The sequence below is a fragment of the Oncorhynchus gorbuscha genome, linkage group LG18 (genome assembly GCF_021184085.1).
Source record: "Oncorhynchus gorbuscha isolate QuinsamMale2020 ecotype Even-year linkage group LG18, OgorEven_v1.0, whole genome shotgun sequence".
In the NCBI taxonomy this organism is placed as follows: domain Eukaryota; kingdom Metazoa; phylum Chordata; class Actinopteri; order Salmoniformes; family Salmonidae; genus Oncorhynchus; species Oncorhynchus gorbuscha.
In genome coordinates this window covers 61,843,622-61,858,626 of record NC_060190.1, presented here as the reverse complement: position 1 = coordinate 61,858,626, position 15,005 = coordinate 61,843,622, and the positions used below count along the sequence as shown (strand labels likewise).

At 40.8% G+C, this 15,005-nt stretch overlaps 1 protein-coding gene across 1 annotated transcript; it reads left to right on the top strand.

Annotated features, from left to right (window-relative positions):
- The first annotated feature begins 868 nt into the window (after positions 1-868).
- LOC124004025 (leucine-rich repeat neuronal protein 1-like) lies at positions 869-14,483 on the top strand. The gene is made up of 2 exons (XM_046312758.1): positions 869-1,357; positions 10,329-14,483. The coding sequence occupies exon 2, from the start codon at positions 10,574-10,576 to the stop codon at positions 12,734-12,736; it is 2,163 nt and encodes a 720-aa protein (XP_046168714.1). The 5' UTR covers positions 869-1,357; positions 10,329-10,573; the 3' UTR covers positions 12,737-14,483.
- The last annotated feature ends 522 nt before the right edge of the window (positions 14,484-15,005 follow it).

Here is a 15,005-nt window from a genome sequence, read left to right as displayed (position 1 = left end):
TACATCCATCCATCTCCTGCTCTCTTTACATCCATCCATCTCCTGCTCTCTTTACATCCATCCATCTCCTGCTCTCTTTACATCCATCCATCTCCTGCTCTCTTTACATCCATCCATCTCCAGCTCTCTTTACATCCATCCATCTCCTGCTCTCTTTACATCCATCCATCTCCAGCTCTCTTTACATCCATCCATCTCCTGCTCTCTTTACATCCATCCATCTCCTGCTCTCTTTACATCAAGGCTTTATCATGAAATCAAGTAAAGTGACATTCTTGAAAATACATTTGACCATTTTGACATTTACAGAGCACGGTAAGGATTGTTTGACAGAAACGGCACAACATTTAGGCCTACTGTATACAACATGACATGGATTGCTTGGAGTGTAAAGGGGCCAATAAATACAAGTTTCCCAGCAATGAATGTGCATGAATGTGAAGAGAGCAGAATATTGATGTAGGATGGAGATGGGTGGATGTATGTTTTGTTTATTCCATGTGTAACTCTGTGTTGTCGAATTGCTACGCTTTATCTTGGCCAGGTCGCAATTGTAAATGAGAACTTGTTCTCAACTAGCCTACCTGGTTAAATAAAGGTATTCATTCAGGCAAGAAAAGCAACAAATTATGGTTTGCATATTAAACAGCTCTAATTAGAGGAACTTAACAAGAGCAAAACAAAGAGGTACACTGTCTCCCAACAGAAGCACCATTTCAAACACCAAAGGATGGAAGAGGTGTGTGTGGGGGGGGGAGAGACTTTATCACAAGAAAAAGCAAGAAAAAGAACACTCCCTCCTTGGCGTTCTCCCACTGCGCAGACCTAGCGCCTGCCTATGTTTGCCACATAACAATCCTCGAACAGATGGTGCTCTGCTTGAGCGAGAATGACCAGCACCATCCAGCAGCCAATCGGAAGCAGCTGACTCGTTTGGACAGCGGTTCTCATATTTTCCTTGGAGGAGCACTAGGTTACGGTCGAAGAGTAGAATATCCGCAGACAACTAGTCAGTGAGGTTGCAGGTGGCGTTTCGAAGCGTTTAGATGTCTCTACAATCTACACCATGCTCTCCTCAAGGTTAGCCTACATGGGAACCGTGCCTGGATGAATATATAAACGACAAACCGCTGTAAATAGGCTACCCGTTGCTGCTTGAATGGAATAGATTAAGAAATGTTTTACACGATAATATTGAAGGAATCCGATTAGGCTATCTATGTATTTATTGGATTTATTTGTTGGGTATGTAGGTTATTGACGCATAGAGGTGAAGGCTATTTGCGCAAACCTTAAGTTACTGATGTCCAAATAAACGGGATGCAACTGAGAAGAGAGAGGCTTGCATGTCAATGAGGTGAGCCCTATACTTCACATGATTTATTTTGCATGAACAAAGTCAGAATATGTTAAACTGAAGCTGCTTCTTCTGTAGCCTGCTATATCCCCTTTCGAGGTATTGTGCAGTAGTATGAGAACAGGTGGATGTGAATGTTATGGAAGCAGGAACTCTGTTGCCGGACACTTACCTCCACAATAAGGTTGTGGCCAGGGGGTAATAGCTAGTAAGGCTATCAATTTTTATGGAAATTGATCATTTTCCCTAACAAAATGATATTTGTTTGCCAACAACCTACCGTTACTGCATCTCTGCAAGGGCTTTCTGTGCATGGGTTGGAGGGACACAAGTGCAATATTATACGAAGGAATAACTAATAGGCAATCGGTTTCTATAATAATGTCATATTATAGGCTATCTATATAATTAATCAGGAGTAGCCCTACGACTACTCTGCATCTGCTGTTCTATATCTGCATTTATATTATTGTGATTTGGCTATATCCCGATCAGAAATATTACATTTTCAATCTCAATGCGTCAAATAACATGCTCGGAAACAAACTTTGATCATCCTGCGGCACCGCTTACCGCTGCAACGTTGCAAAAATGTGCTTTGCATATACGTGTGAATGCATGTCGGCAAATGTCTCGATTCTTCCATTATCGGCAGAATAAATCGAACAGGAGACAGGTCTTCAATAAAAAAAAGTCAAGAGAACGGGGTTGTTAAAGGGGGGCAGGGAGTGGGGTAGCCTATAGTCATTTTAAGAAACGCCTCTGCCGTTTTGCAGCTGTTGCTCCTGTGTAATAGCTGAGGTTAACTCAAACTGTTGTCTCACAAGCTTCTTATTCACCCTTTGAATGTCCACCAGTGTTAACAACACTAAGACTAGCCTATGGTAGTGAAACAGTATGAATGTCCACCAGTGTTAACAACACTAAGGCTAGCCTATGGTAGTGAAACAGTATGAATGTCCAACAGTGTTAACAACACTAAGGCTAGCCTATGGGAGTGAAACAGTATGAATGTCCACCAGTGTTAACAACACTAAGGCTAGCCTATGGTAGTGAAACAGTATGAATGTCCACCAGTGTTAACAACACTAAGGCTAGCCTATGGTAGTGAAACAGTATCTTTGAATGTCCACCAGTGTTAACAACACTAAGGCTAGCCTATGGTAGTGAAACAGTATGAATGTCCAACAGTGTTAACAACACTAAGGCTAGCCTATGGTAGTGAAACAGTATCTTTGAATGTCCACCAGTGTTAACAACACTAAGGCTAGCCTATGGTAGTGAAACAGTATCTTTGAATGTCCACCAGTGTTAACAACACTAAGGCTAGCCTATGGTAGTGAAACAGTATCTTTGAATGTCCACCAGTGTTAACAACACTAAGGCTAGCCTATGGTAGTGAAACAGTATGAATGTCCAACAGTGTTAACAACACTAAGGCTAGCCTATGGTAGTGAAACAGTATGAATGTACAACAGTATTAACAACACTAAGGCTAGCCTATGGTAGTGAAACAGTATGAATGTACAACAGTATTAACAACACTAAGGCTAGCCTATGGTAGTGAAACAGTATCTCTGGTACTGTTTTAACCCTCTTGTTGTGTTCGTTTCATGTTTAATTCATTCTGTGTTCCTGGTCCAAAATGACCGCCCCATTATAGCTGATTATAAATCCATAATAATACATATATTATCACCTAATGTTATGTTAGATCTTTTTACCAACTTAAGTTCTTGTGAACATTACAAGTTTTGAACTTCTATTTTCTATTCATGGCCTGTAGGCCTCATTGACCTGGGCTCATATAACTTGTTTTTTAGTTTAAAAAAGCATAATACATGGATTATTTTTTACTGTAACAAATAATCAGATGAAACATATTGTGCTATTTATAAGAGACTACTTTGTGTCAACGTTTACAAGGACTCTCCTCCTAACCAGTGTCATGATCAAATATATTGCAGTATGTTTCAGGAGTCTCACATACAGTATATCGTTTGGATCACTGTGCTGCCACAGAAGGAACTGTGAGCAAGGCCTCAAAAAAGCTTCATAAACCAGAGCTGCAAGAAAAGTTCTATATATTATTGAAACAATGTTGCCATTGTTTGTGAGAATGCCAACAGGTGTGGTTCCTGTGGGGAGAATATTCTATTGGGGAAATGTTCCCGTGGGGGTTGCCATGGAAGCCAAGAAGGGGAGTGAGGTGTGTGTGTGTGTGTGTGTGTGTGTGTGTGTGTGTGTGTGTGTGTGTGTGTGTGTGTGTGTGTGTGTGTGTGTGTGTGTGTGTGTGTGTGTGTGTGTGTGTGTGTGTGTGTGTGTGTGTGTGTGTGTGTGTGTGTGTGTGTGTGTGTGTGTGTGTGTGTGTGTGTGTGTGCTCAAATACACATGCATGCGGGGGTCTGGGAGAGGAAGTGTGAATGGGCATGTGCCTGAACTCAATTTTATACACTAATTGTAGTCTCACCCAATCATTTCTAATGACCGGTCATATTTGACCAGGAACACCACAGGTGTACAAAAGTTAAATAAAACACCCAAAATTGAATGAAAATCATCAACATGTATTTTGTGTGTTCAGATGCCCTGTGTGGACAAAGTCATGGAACTTTATGACAATCAGATTAAATTAACTACATTTTTCAGAGAGAAAACTTGTAAATTGGTCCAATTCGACCGGAACACAGCAGGAGTGTTAAGGAGTTCAGTTGTGTTATCAGTCAGTCTGTTAAAGTTGTAATTCGTGACTATCACTTAGATACAGAGTTCCATTGTTTTATACCCTGTCATTAATTGGTTGCTATGGTATCAAGTTGCCTGTGCTAGAAGTACCAAATCATCACTTTGCCCACTGAGCCTCAGTCAGTGTTGGCAATATGACATAGACACTGAAAAATAAAGTGTTGAGTATGACCTTTTCTTACAGCAGGTCAAATAAAGAGATGTCATCCTAAAGACAACACTGGACCTTGTTTGGAGCCCTATGTGATATGTTGGGATACCATCTCATGTCAGATGGATCTTGAGAAACAGACAGTGAACAGCTGGGACATCCATTTCTGAAAACTCAAATAACAAAGTATTAGGAGGGGAAGAGGAGTGGCAAGGTGCCTGAAGAAGGTTTTGGCTTTTTTTTCTTTCTGTAAACCCTGTGGGCATAACTCCCCCTCCAACAAGCACACACACACACACAAAGGCCTGATAATAGGGTGTGTGTGTCTGTCCACCAGGCAGGGTTATTAGGAGACATTGAGAATACTACAATGTCCTCCACCATGGAAAAGAGAGTTCCCTTGGGGCTGGGGAGAGGGGGGGCTGGGGATGGAAAGGGAGGGGAGGGGGAGTGGAGGGTGTTGCAGCTCATGCTTCTCCCATTATTCTTGTAAAAAGGGTCAACACATTAGTATCTCAGAGGTAAGGCATGGTGCAGGCTAGGCAGCTGTTAAACTAATTATGTTCTCATAATCTGCTGAAGGAATCATTCTGTGCAGAGTGTAACTTTTACAGTGGGCTTATGGGCCCAAACCCCCCAGGCTTAGTAGTTGGACATTGCTGTTGTATTTTGTATTTTCTCAGTGCGGAGGGCACAGGCTACAAATACAAGCATACATTTCAGGTAACACTTCCCTTTACAGTGTTCTTATTACTGGAAAGACTCAACACTCCTGTCTCACAGATAGTTTATTACCTCTGCAGAGGTGTCAAATGAGGAGTTAACAGTCCTTGGTTTGATGTAGGTGAATTTATCATATTCTAATCTAGACTACAATCAATATGCAGCTTGTCGTGTTAATGCTATGGACATGAAGCAGCTGAACCCTTTTATGCAGGACATAACTTCAGTCTTCAGCCAGCCAGCTGTATCTGCTTGTATTATACTGTATTCTGAAACAACACACGTTTTCCCCCTTAACCCTCCTGTATGTAGTAACCTATTACCCCTCTACCACACTTTTAGGGGAATATAGTTATTTTAAGCCTTTCTGAGTTTTTAAAAATCTTCTCTGTGGTAGTTACCAATTATCTTTGTCAATCCCAGCCCACCAGACTGTTCGCCTCTTAAAGTGGTGTAAATGTTCAAGGGCTTTTAGGAATCAGCATGACAGATTCAGCGTTTTTTTAAATCTTGGACTTTATGTTTGCACTACTCAAATGAACCAAAAGAGTGTGTGGAAAATCTAATTTCTAATTTTATATTGCTCCTTGTCACTTAATCATAAAGTCACCATAGGAAGTTTTTCTTTGAGTGTGAGTGTCCGTTTAGAAGAGCCATTTGTGATGGTGGAGAATTGACTTACTCCATTTATTTGGTTTTCCCTAAAGGAAGCCTTATCTTGTTTATGCTTATTATGTCAGAATTATGTGATCGGATTGTTTGTCTTCTATTGCTCACATCTCTGGAAGGATTACGCCCTGTGAACACAGGATTGGAAAAGTAAACACCTTTCTCCTGGGGGAAAAAAGGATTTCTCTCCTCAGCACATATCAAAGACCTGGTGTCTGACAGCCAGGGTACAAAGCAAATCATGAAACATCAGCATTCAAAAATAATCCTGTAACTCAAATCTTTATCAACTGTCAGTTTGTATTCATGTATTCTTTGCATAATTCTATTTGATCTGACAACTAGAGGTACTGAAGTGAAGTGAACTTATTAGATGTTGCAGGACATTCTCTTCTGTTTGATTATGCAGGTTTTATTGTAATGTATAACTATATATCAAGAGTATAGCTAACAATTTATTCCAAAAAACTCTATGCTGTTAGTATAGTATATGTAGTCTGAGACAGTGTACCAGATATTTCTGTACCAGATATTTATTGTGCTCTTGTCCCCTTAGGGTTTGGTTGAAATACTGTGTATGAATGGATCATTTTTCCTTCCTTTGTTTAGTTTAGCTGAATGTGAATAGACTCACACAATACTGCATCATTAAGGTAAATATGCAGTGACTTCAACCTCACTTCTATTAGACCTATAGTAAACTGAGTACAGTCCTTACGGAAACCAAAGAGAGCACAATTATTGTCATTATCATCTATTCAAAATGATTACATCGAATGAAAGCCAACATGGAAACTTTTAAATGAAATAGAAAATCATTCTGTAACATTGACCACAATAGCTTTTTTATTGGTGTTGAAAACACATTTTGTTCGAGACTGTTTTGCAAAAGAAATATGTCCCTCCATGGGACCCATAAGTGGTGGAAGTGGACTTTGTGTTCATGACAAAGAACAGACAATTTTCTGGATAGAAAAGGTGTCTCACTCAGAATGAATACATTTCATGGTTTTTACATGCCATTTTTGTTGTCACAGCAGGCAAGCTATGACTACTGTACATACCAGGAACCATAGATCCCCAAGAATCATGTCCACCAGGGAGTTTTGCAGTTATATGTCCTGTGCTAAAGTAGCATTGAACCCATATGAATTCATACACATACTCCATCTCAATAGTACTACAGACACCTGTGATCTTCAAATCACTTACCCATAGGATCACATAGTTTACTGTGTCTACTGTAAGGTTAAGTAGGTTAAGTACCCAATTGGAAGATACAAAGGCAGTCCTGATTCAAGCTAAAGAGTTTTCTGTTTCCTTCCATGTTGTGTTGTTTTCTTCCTCCTGATGTGTGGATGTGGAGGCCAGGTTTCAAGGCTGGTTTCCTCTGCATGCTGGGTTTCCTCTGGCTCTGTGCCCTCTGTGGGCTCAGAGGGCTCAAGGCTGTGTCAGGGTAGTCTCAACGCAGCTTTACAGCTGTTTATTAATACAGCATCTGCAAAGTTCACAAGCTCTCTTCAACTGTATTGTCATGGTTCCAGACACTAATTGTCACGTTCTGACCATAGTTCTTTTGTGTTTTCTTTGTTTTAGTGTTGGTCAGGACGTGAGCTGAGTGGGCATTCTATGTTTTGTGTTTCTATGTTGGGTTTGTTGTTTGGCCTGATATGGTTCTCAATCAGAGCCAGGTGTTTGTCATTGTCTCTGATTGGGAACCATATTTAGGTAGTCTGTTTTGTGTTGGGTGTTTGTGGGTGGTTGTCTTCTGTCTTTGTGTCTATGCACCAGAAAGGACTTTTTTGGTTTTTCACATTTGTTGCTTGGTATTTTGTAGTGTTCACATTTATGGTCTTTATTAAACATATTGAACACGAACCACGCTGCATTTTGGTCCTCCTCTCCTTCAACGGAAGAAAACCGTTACACTAATGATACTCCCACCCCACTTAGACTTTCATATACTTTTGTTAAATGTCACCCCCTTGTAAAACTGAAATGTTTCCAATATAACTATTTTGATACTTGTGATAAATGTCGCTGTTATCTCTGTCCGACATTTCAAAATGGAAACACCAACATTGGTTTTGTGTACACTGGTTTGGATTGTTGTCAAGGGAACCTATGAGAGCATGAAATAAACAAGAAAAATGGTGGTTGAGTCAATATTGGATTTATGTTATGCTATCTCAAAAGTCCCCATTAATCTATGGGTTTAACCTTTGGCTTAGGCCTTCATTTGAAGCTTAATGACAATATTTAAACTAAAGCCTTTGTTTGGAATACAAAGTCTTAAATGAAATGATGCCCTCGTAAATGTAATCTCTCACACTGAAATGGTCCCTCTAATGTGGTTTGGAGTCATGGACAGAATCTCATACTAACCTCACTGACCCATAGATATCAGAATTTTTTATTTTATTTTATTTTTTAAAACATTTTAGGGTCCAGTGAGCATATTTTTAATACTCTAAAACAGAGTTCCCCCAACTGGCGGCCCACACATGTTTTTGGACCCAAGTATTCCGAGCCAAAAATGAATACATGCTGTAGTTGTCCAGCATTTATGAAGTTGTTTATTTATTTTTTCTTCATTGTTGATATGAAATACTGCAAAAACACCAGGAAATCAGTTCCAAGTTATTTACATTTTTGGAACTCTGTTCCACACACAATAGGGATTGTATACAAATGTAAGCGAGGTTTTAAATTATTATGTTTTAGTCAAATATTATATCTCAACCTAGTTGATGATCCTTGCCCTAAAACCTCAGGATTCAGCAACTTGATTTATTTTACTGCAATTTCCTTTTGGAAGCAAGGCATCCTTGCATGACATTGGCGCTTTGCTGTATTTTTGATGCACTGTTGACTACATCTAAGCCTATTTAAGCTTATCAGTAATGGCTGTTTATAAACAGTGAATAAACATGATGAGGTAGGTTACAGCCATTTGTAGTTAAAGAACACAGTGATCTCTATCTCTCCTGAGGGTTACATTTCCTCAGACTGATTTCTGACTCCGCTAATCCTGATGGGTCAAGTCAATCTTAACCACTCACTCTGCCTTAGCATAAGAAACATGTCTGTATTACAAGTATTTCACCCCTTATTTCACCCTGTCCCAGAAGAAAAACCCCCTGTGCAGGAGGAGCTTGAACTTGTTTCATGTCACCCATGCTCTGTTGCCAGACAGTTTTGCACTCCGATGAATACGCAGCTCTCTTCTTTCAAAGCCTCTTAGCAATATCTTCTTAAGTGAGTGTTGATCACAGATGTTGTTTGGTTGTAAGGCCTATGGCACTGTAGTACTAATGTATGTCTCTTCCATGGAAAGGGATACGCTCTTCAGTAAAATCACCTAATTAGGTTAGGGGATTTCTTAAGTGTTGCTAAGATTATAATGCCATACAGGACTCCGCCACGGTAGAACCAGCTAGCCTGGATATGGTGGCAGACCTTTCTGATTCCCACCTCCGCATTATATACGTTTACTACATATACAGGAAAGGTTGGTACTCATAGCAAAGCACTCATGTAAACCCTCTTCTCAGTTCAAATGGTCCTAATGCTTCAGTAGTTTCAGGGAGGAATCAGTACTTATTGATTTCCACATGCCACTTTCAGAACTCAATTATAGAGCCTTGTAGTTGCTCAAATGTGCATATGTGCCAGCCTCTCCTCTGGAAAATCACTAACACTCTTTAGTGACGGTAGCAAAAGCTTAGAAACCAACTCAATAGTCAGTGAAATCATTATTCTGAAGAACATTACCACAATAAAAGTATATTTTAATTGATATAACATATTCACTTTAGGTTTAAAGGTATTGTGGCCCATTTGTTAGAGTCAGAACTGTAGTGCTATATGGGATGGCAGATGCCTGGTGCTCCTGTTATGAGCTGCTCTTCTCCAGACTAGACCGTCCAGACTAGTCCTTCTCCCTAAATCTCTGCCCTTGGATAAAAATAATTCTGGATTATCACAATTTATTTGAATAAGTGACTGTTGAGGCTGAAGAGAAGTGTGAGGTATGTTCAACAAAATGCTGTGCTTGCAATGCTCACTGAAGACTTCTCTCAGAAACACCCTAAATATGTTCAAAGAAATCCATCATATTTCTGTACCAAAACTAGGACACAGTGGACCCTTCATTAATAATCGAGGAACTTTTAATTTTTTTATACTTACGTATCTCAGAGTATTTAATGATGTGTGAAGAAGCTAATGATCTATTCCTGATGATGGGCCTATTGGATAGATGAGAGCACTCAATGGAATTTGATCTTTGTCCAAATATACAAGTTCTGATGGGTGTTTTTTGAATTATTGTACATGCATTAAAACGAGCTGATTTCACATTTTTCCTCATAACTGAAGATGTTGCATAATTCATATTAACAATCTCTCAGATGAAGATGTAAACAGAAGGCTTGCTCTCAACATCATCAGGAGCTGTGTTACAATCATGTTATATTTAACATGACTGACATGTAACTTTCGGTAATATTATGTGACTGGATGTATGTACCCTTACATATACCCCTGACAATAGTTTTCATCAACTCCCTTTGTCTCATACATATAATTTTGTTATGCTATTTGTGCTCCTTTGTGTCCTTGTGTTAAACTGAACTATAGTGACTCAGTCTTGTTTTGCATTTTTTTGTCTTTGTTTTACAGACTCACCTTGCAGTCCTGAGGTATTGATGAAAGAAAAACTGAACAGTGGGAGACTCACTCTAACACTGTAACTGTTTCATTGGAACCCCCTGGGCATATTTTTCCATCTGGATCATTTTAGAGGGATACACCTACAGGTCAACACCCCCTCTGGTTAATGACAATCACACAGCTCCCTCCAAGTTCATCTACCCCTTCTGGTGTCCAACCCTGTGGGTTTAGACAGGTGAACGCAGACAGACAGCATGGCTAGAGGGAGGTTTATCTACTGTTTACTAGGCCAGTTGTTCACTGGCCTGATTCTGTTTTCCGTTGGACTATCCTCAATCCAGAGAGATAATGATTGTCCCCAGCAGTGTGTATGCGAGATCCGACCCTGGTTCACCCCTCAGTCCACCTACAGAGAAGCCACGACGGTGGACTGCAATGATCTCCGTCTCACACGCATCCCAGGCAACCTGTCCAGTGACACGCAGGTGCTCCTCCTGCAGAGCAACTACATCGCCAGGACCAGTGAGGAACTGGAGCAGCTATACAACCTGACAGAGTTGGACCTGTCTCAGAACAACTTCAGCAGCATCCGTGACGTGGGCCTCAGCAACATGTCCCAGCTCACCACCCTGCACCTGGAGGAGAACCAGATCACTGAGATGCCTGACTACTGCCTGCAGGACCTCAGCAACCTGCAAGAGCTCTACATCAACCATAACCAGATCAACATTATCTCCCCCAATGCCCTCTCTGGTCTGCACAACCTGCTCAGGCTCCATCTAAACTCTAACAGGCTCAAGGCCATCAACAGCCGCTGGTTTGAGTCTACTCCCAATCTGGAGATCCTCATGATTGGGGAAAACCCTATAGATGGCATTCTGGAGTTTAACTTCAAGCCTCTTGTAAACCTGAGAAGCTTGGTTCTGGCTGGAATGGATTTAACAGACATTCCTGGAAATGCCTTTGTGGGACTAGATAACCTAGAGAGTCTCTCCTTCTACGACAATAAGCTAGTCAGAGTTCCTCAAAACGCTCTTCAGAAACTACCTAACCTCAAGTTCTTGGACTTGAACAAAAACCCTGTGCACAAAATTCAAGAGGGGGACTTGAAGAACATGCTGAGGCTGAAAGAGCTGGGCATTAACAACATGGGGGAGCTGGCCTGCATTGACCGCTTTGCCCTCGATAACCTCCCTGAGCTCACCAAGCTGGAAGCCACTAACAACCCCAAGTTCTCCTACGTGAACCGCCAGGCCTTCCGTGACCTCCCCGCCTTGGAGAGTCTCATGTTGAACAACAACGCCCTTAACGCCCTCTACCAGTCCACTGTGGACTTCCTGCCCAACCTGCGTGAGATCAGTATCCACAGCAACCCCATGCGATGCGACTGCGTCATCCAGTGGATGAGCTCCAACAAGACCAACATCCGCTTCATGGAGCCCCTCTCCATGCTCTGTGCCATGCCAGCCAAGGTCAGAGGGCAGCATGTGAGGGAGGTGCTCCAGCAGGACTCAGCAGAGCAGTGCCTGCCGATGATCTCCCACGACACATTTCCCAACCACCTGAACCTGGACATCGGCATGACTGTGGATCTGGACTGCCGAGCCATGTCCCAGCCCGAACCGGAGATCTACTGGGTCACGCCCATGGGGAACAAGGTGATGATAGACACCATGTCTGAGAAGTACAGCCTCAGTAGTGAAGGAACGCTGCGCATCTCTCACATCCAGGTAGAGGACTCTGGCAGGTACACCTGTGTGGCACAAAATGTTGAGGGGGCAGACACCCGGGTGACTGCTGTTAGGGTGAATGGTACTCTCTTAGACAGCTCCCAGCTGATGAAGATCTATGTGAAGCAGACTGAGTCCCACTCTATCCTAGTCTCCTGGAAGGTCAACTCCAATGTCATGACCTCCAACCTCAAGTGGTCATCTGCCACCATGAAGATAGACAACCCCCACATCACCTACACAGCCAGGGTCCCGGTGGATGTCCATGAGTATAACCTCACACACCTACAGCCTGCCACCAAGTATGAGGTGTGTCTCACCGTCTCCAACATCCACCAGCAGACGCAGAAGTCTTGTGTCAACGTCACAACGAAGCATGCAGTCTTTGCTGTGGAGATATCCGACCAAGGCACTAACACTGCTCTCGCAGCTGTCATGGGAACCATATTCGGCATCATCAGCCTGGCCTCTATGGCTGTGTACATTGCCAAGCGGTGGAAGAGGAAAAACTACAATCACTCCCTGAAAAAGTACATGCAGAAAACATCCTCCATCCCACTCAATGAGCTCTACCCTCCCCTCATCAACCTGTGGGAGGTAGACAGTGAGAAGGACAAAGAGGTGTCCTCCTCCTCAGAGACCAAACCCAGCCAAGTGGACACTACACAGAGCTACTATATGTGGTGATAGCTACTGGGTCGTTCCACCAATTCGGTGCCTTTTGAGAAGTATAACTTGGTAAAAAACAAATGTTTGATTTCACCTAATATCATCATTCTGTCATAAAGAGCACATGTTGAACTTCATTAAAAACACATTTTCTCATCTCAAAAGGTTAAATACAAAATTACTATGGTAAGTGTCTATTAAGTGCCAAATAAAGTAGCAGGGTTGACGGTAACAGGGTTGACGATTTCATCTAATATCAGCCATAAATCCCCTTGTGACAGGGGGAATGGAAGTGTGTTGTGTACAACAGGGAATGCAAGCTTCACAACAAAATTGAAGTTGTTAAAATATTTCTAGCCTGTCTATTGGTAACATGCTCAGTTTTCAACCCACTCAGTTTTCCACCCGCTCAGTTGTCCACCCCAAAACACCAGAGAATGGCCAAAAAGAGTAGAAACAGCTCACCTGCTTTTACACTTTTTTAAAAAAATATATATAAAAGGAGAGTTCAGTTTACGTTTTAAGGTTAACCTTAAAAATAAGGGACAGATGAAAATGAATCACTAATCACATTAAATAAATAATCATCTTTTGAAATGACTTTGTCAAAGTAACAATAGCCAAAAAAAGTATAACTTTACAATGATGGTGAAAACTTGGAGAAATGTTGGGGTGAAGTGGGTTCAAATCTTCCTAGAAGTCAGGTCACCGAGGGGGCACAGAGGGTCATGTAAAAATGCTGAATTGTTTTACCAAGTCTTTATTCATATGGAAAATCTGATTAATTTAATTCTCCATGTGGTCCATATGAATAAAGGGCACTTCATTTAATAAACAGAATTTCAAAATTAAATATTGTTCCACAATTTCTGCTTAAAATATCAAAGGGATGCAAAAGGCACTCATTTCGTGGAATGACCCTACTATATGGCGAAAGAAACTACATGTGGGGTAAATCAGAAATCAGTTTCTTATAGGAGCACAAGGACATTTCTTTCGCTTCTTTGTGTGACAGTAATATGACTTTTTTTCCCTTCTGTTTTCTGCTTTGCTCATATGAGGCGAAGGACTGACTAGTATTTCAGACTTTTTAGCATAGCACATTTTTAGCATAGCACATTGCCTTTCTTCTCATGCTCCCTTTTTGACACTCAATATGACAACTTTGTTTAGCTCCCAGGACTTGGTAGTCACTGTGCTTTATTTTGAGTACTTGTTTTGATAGCACAGCATGGGTATTGTAAAGGATTCAGTCTGGATCAGCTTGCAGGAGCTGGAATTGGATCCATTTAGATTTCTTTCTCTGGCATTATTCTTAGAGAATGCAATGTTTTTTTTCTCGTAAAACAGTTTAACTGTTAACTGTTGTGCACTGAAATATATAAACCAATTTGTCTATGGTCTCCAATATAAGCTGACAAAGTACGTTTAGACTTGATAATACTGTCTATTGAATAACGTTAGCAATCGTTCTGTAATGTTGTATCAACTATAATTTGAACAACTTTTTTGACATTAGTAAACATTATTTTTTTATTTAGAACTTAAGTTTGCAGAGAAAACACTGTAAACCAGCAATATAAATATGAATGTTTATTAACTTGGTAAGTAGACATAATGCTTTTTAAATTCTCAGAATATTTTATTTCATTTTGCTAGAATCTGTCAACGATCACTGATTTTGTTGTGATTTACACACGCAAATATGTTGTATATTGAGGAACAAGCAAAAATAAAATGTATTTTCCTCATATTTTTTATACGATTTCCAGGCCATGTGTCATTATTTGCAGGCTATGCTACGTCAGATATTTAAAACAGGAAAAAAATCTACTTTAGAAAATGTATTTATTAGTATGCACTAATTTACCATAATTCCATATGAGTATCAAACTTGAATAAAAATGAAAACATCCTCTGCAGGGAGATAAAAATGTGTTTTACAGGATGACATAATGTCAATCCGTTTGAGAGTAGGTGTAGGCACAGTGTAGATTGTGTTAAAGAGAGTGAAGAGATATAACGACAGAGATTGAAATGCTGCTAAAAGCAATTATCAGAGCATGATTCATATCTCCCCGTTTAGTCTCCAAATACTGTTGTAAAAAGCCTACGAGGAGCAAACAACCCTCCGAAGCCACAGATGAAAAGTCTGAAAACCAGGAAGAAGACATATGGGGATAAATGTCAAGACAAGCCTCCCAAGCTGATTGACTCCTAGACTTCACTGGACACAGATGACAGGTCTTCAGGGTTTACATGCTGCCCACTGCCATTAATGACATGT

What these genes read in the sequence shown, in the direction of transcription:
- LOC124004025 (XM_046312758.1), top strand. Translation starts at nt 10,574, where the DNA reads ATGGCTAGAGGGAGGTTTATCTACTGTTTACTAGGCCAGTTGTTCACT.